This window comes from Telopea speciosissima, chromosome 10 (assembly GCF_018873765.1).
Source record: "Telopea speciosissima isolate NSW1024214 ecotype Mountain lineage chromosome 10, Tspe_v1, whole genome shotgun sequence".
In the NCBI taxonomy this organism is placed as follows: Eukaryota; Viridiplantae; Streptophyta; class Magnoliopsida; order Proteales; family Proteaceae; genus Telopea; species Telopea speciosissima.
This window is the reverse complement of record NC_057925.1, coordinates 40,754,625-40,757,589: the sequence shown is the minus strand read 5'-3', so window position 1 is coordinate 40,757,589 and position 2,965 is coordinate 40,754,625. Positions and strand designations below refer to the sequence as shown.

The window sequence follows — 2,965 nt, the reverse complement described above, 5'->3', positions numbered from 1 at the left end:
AATCCCCCCAGATAATTGGGAGGTCGTCCTCATTCATCAGATGAAAATCCTTGACTATAACACTACCATCAATAAAGAAGTGGGAATCCACCATAAAGCCTCTTAAGGTAAATAGATTCTCATTGAGACAGGCACGATTACTCGGACTATTTGTTTCCATGCCAATGCTTAAGCCAATGCGTTTCTCAAATATACTTGCAATCGAGGCCAGTATCCCGTTCGCAGCTACTAAGAAAGTGGTATCGAGTTCTTTGTGAAGGTTGCTCAGATCATGTAACATCCCAAATTCTTTGTGAAAGATTAGATCATGTAACATCTCAAGAAACTTCAGCACAAATTTTGGATCTCCACTTGCTAGGGGCTCAAGACCAAATTCACCGAACACTCTATTCATAGAGTTTGTGATCGCAACGATAGTCAGGAACTGTTCGAATTCCAGTCCCGATCAATCCTTTGCTTCTTTAATTCATTAAGCTCATTGTTCTTCTTCACAAATTCGGCCTTGGTATTGTCAAGGAGGCGTTGCGATTCATTTAGCTCATCATCCTTCTTCGCCAATTCAGCGTTGGTATTGTCTAGGAGGCTTTGCGATTCATTAAGCTCATCATTCTTCTTCGCCAATTCTGCCTTGGTATTTTCCAGGAGGCTTTGCGATTCATTAAGCTCATTATTCTTCTTCGCCAATTCTGCCTTGGTATTTTACAGGAGGCTTTGTGATTCATTAAGCTCATCGTTCTTCTTCGTCAATTCTACCTTGGTATGATCCAGGAGGCTTTGCAATTCATTCACCGCTTGCCGCTTTGGCAACGGTACATTCTGGAAACCGAAAGGGCCCAACGGTACCACCGTTTCTAGAACAAAGGTATCATACTTATATTCAAGGAATTCACCATCGTCGTCGCGCTTTTGGATACGTAAAATAGCCTTTCCCTGACGGTTTACTCGAAAGTTCTTAGAACGCAAGAATCTCTTGAAATCATTACCCTTCGGCCCGTCATAGATGACATTTTTGCTTTGTGTCAATTCCAATGGTTCGCAAAAGAGGTCTACCGAGAAGACCTCTAACTTTGAGCTCACAAAAAAATTATCACTCGACGACCAACTCATTTCCTATTAAAAAATAAACACAAAGCAATCACAAAGCAATGGGATTGAGATACTCAAAACAATGCTTAAACGCTGTGAACCAATGTGCTTTGAGGTAAAGTGTGGGGAAGGCATTTTTACATATAACAGCCAAATGAGGAATAAAACCACCATGCAAAACAATGGGCCAATTGGTTTTGATAAATGTATGTATTCTAGTTCAAACCCAAGAAGTGGTATTGGTAGATAATTTGTCACTTAATTTATTGCCGCATCAATTATTCTTTTGTAATATGCATATGATGCGAACCACTTGTGACTATTATTTGGGATTGTTTCAAACATTAAATATTGCTTGTGGATGATTAAAACGGATTATTTTCAATTAAATGATTGTGAATGACCTTCATATGAAATTCTATGCATCTTCCATGTTTAGTTGTTTACAAAGTAAAGAAAAATGAGTAGTACAGGGAAGAGAACTAAACTTTCGAATCCATCAAAGAGATATATATTAATATGGTTACTGTTGGAAAAATCAAATCGAGAAGGAAATTGTAACCTACTTTGAACGCGCTGCTATCTTAAAGGAGATATTTGCCCTCACGAGACAAATTCACCTTCGAGGACTCAACAAAGCAATAAAGATAAAAGCACAAAATTTCTTTGAGAGATAGTGATTGTAAGAGAGAGAGAGATATTTCATTTGAACACTGCACTTCTATTTTATAGAAGTGAAGCACCTCTTCTGAACTGACATATCTATTCATTTTGTATTTGAACCATTAGACCAATCGCCATTCACACAGGCAGGAGCGCAATGACCGCCCTACCCATTGCCCGAGCACACTGCTCTTGTGCGGTTGGGCGGTCATTGTACTCCTGCCAGTGTGAGGAAGCACACAGGCAGGACGGGCAGGCGGCAGTAGAAAATCAGAATCCATATACACATGGATGCATGAAAGGATAATGGAACGAGAAAATATCATCAGGTCAAGTATCCAACCTACATTAGTGAGACCTTGTTTTTCAAATTTGGTCTATTTAGCTTGGTATAGATTGACAAAAGTTAATTATGCTTCTAATCTAGCATCTCTTAATTTATTCAAAGGAATTAAAAATCTTCAAAATCTTCTTAAGATCAAATTTGATACAAGATACCACTAGCTAGGATAATTTTTTTGTGGCAAAAAAGATAAAAGACATCATCAATCATTAAGGAAATAGTTGATTCTAACATAAGAGGTTCAAAATTTGTATTTTAGAAATATCTAATATCTAAAAGAGCAAAAGTAAGTATTTTCTATCCTAAGAACGTTGAAGTATGAGATTATCATAGTTTGATAGTACATTGTTTTTAAAATCAATACACATAATAAGAGGGCAACTAAATATTTCTTTGTACACCAGAAAACTTTCCAAAAGCACTCCTGAATGAATCATGTTTTGACATAAAGAAAATTAATAGAGGAATGGAAAGTAGAGATTTTTTTTTCGAAAGCCCATTCAACTCCAAAATCTGGGGAACTATCCTTAGGTTTTTGAGTTTGAGGCTCAAAATATGGAGAAATCTTTTAAGGGTGATCAGATAAGCTGCATTGTAAAGTTAGCTTTTTGCTGTATTATCGACTACATTTGTAATAAAGAAATTTTTTAATCTTTCGGAATAAAATTAGCACCAGACCAACCACTGTTAGCAACATTCGGTAGGAAGTGGAGGAACGATGTCAGGCTATCATTCTAATGGGGCTTAAACACCCCCCCCCCTTGGAAATCAATTCATTGTGGTGAATTGGGGGTGCTTAGCCCATATGGTCTTCTAGATAGCTTCTTTTTTGTTGGCGAGTAGTCTTAGAATTCTCTTGTACCTGTTCGGCTG

General features: G+C 37.5%; 1 protein-coding gene across 1 annotated transcript; it reads right to left on the bottom strand.

The window, feature by feature from the left end:
* Positions 1 to 417: 417 nt before the first annotated feature.
* On the bottom strand, positions 418 to 1,606 carry LOC122643563. Its single transcript, XM_043837178.1, has 2 exons — positions 754 to 1,606; positions 418 to 690 (listed from the first exon to the last, which is right to left on the bottom strand). Exons 1-2 carry the CDS (start codon positions 1,105 to 1,107, stop codon positions 418 to 420), a joined length of 627 nt encoding a protein of 208 aa, XP_043693113.1. The 5' UTR covers positions 1,108 to 1,606.
* Between the last annotated feature and the right edge of the window lie 1,359 nt (positions 1,607 to 2,965).